The sequence below is a fragment of the Mandrillus leucophaeus genome, unplaced genomic scaffold, assembly GCF_000951045.1.
Source record: "Mandrillus leucophaeus isolate KB7577 unplaced genomic scaffold, Mleu.le_1.0 Scaffold397, whole genome shotgun sequence".
In the NCBI taxonomy this organism is placed as follows: domain Eukaryota; kingdom Metazoa; phylum Chordata; class Mammalia; order Primates; family Cercopithecidae; genus Mandrillus; species Mandrillus leucophaeus.
In genome coordinates, this window is record NW_012104220.1 from 3,221,920 (window position 1) to 3,222,490 (window position 571).

The 571-nt window shown below is 47.6% G+C and overlaps 1 protein-coding gene across 1 annotated transcript in view; it reads left to right on the top strand.

Annotated features, from left to right (window-relative positions):
* Positions 1-497: 497 nt before the first annotated feature.
* GCLM (glutamate-cysteine ligase, modifier subunit) overlaps positions 498-571 on the top strand; it is a 21,499-nt gene continuing 21,425 nt past the window's right edge. Inside the window, exon 1 of the mRNA XM_011991522.1 lies at positions 498-567. Coding sequence (XP_011846912.1) covers positions 498-567 — 70 coding nt within the window. The remainder of the gene's footprint in view (positions 568-571) is intronic.

Genomic DNA, 571 nt, shown 5'->3' on the forward strand with positions numbered 1-571 from the left:
AAGTGAAAGATTGTTGAGGAAAGCTCAATAAATGTTCAATTTGATGTTCATACCGAGTCCACCACCACACGTGAAACCTAATAGGGGTAAATAATCTCGACCACCTCTGAAGGGGTGGGTGATAAAAGCTTTCTGCGATCTCACCGGCTCAAGGGTCCTCTTTAATCTGAACTCATCTGGAGAACAACTGCCCTATGATGTTCTTATAAAATTACTTGTTTTCTGTGCTTAGAACTTGTCTCTGGGTAGAGTGTACACGTCTCAAGGGCAAAGACTCAGTCTTGTTCGTTGACTTCACACACTACTAGCAAATAGCATGAATCAATAGACCTTTAATTAATGGATGAAGAAATATATTAGCAGTTTGGGAGAAGGTCCTTGAAGCCAGCGAAGCGAAAAGAAGAAGGGGGCGCTTGCGCACAAACAGCTGCTTCTGAGAACGAAAACTACGTAGTATTTCCGAGCCTCGGTGGCCGCTCAGGCTGCCCTTTAAAGAGATGTGTAGGAAGCCGGCTGCGGGGCGGCAGTGGGCGGAGCCACGACCCGAACGCCCGGAGACCGCACCAGGTGG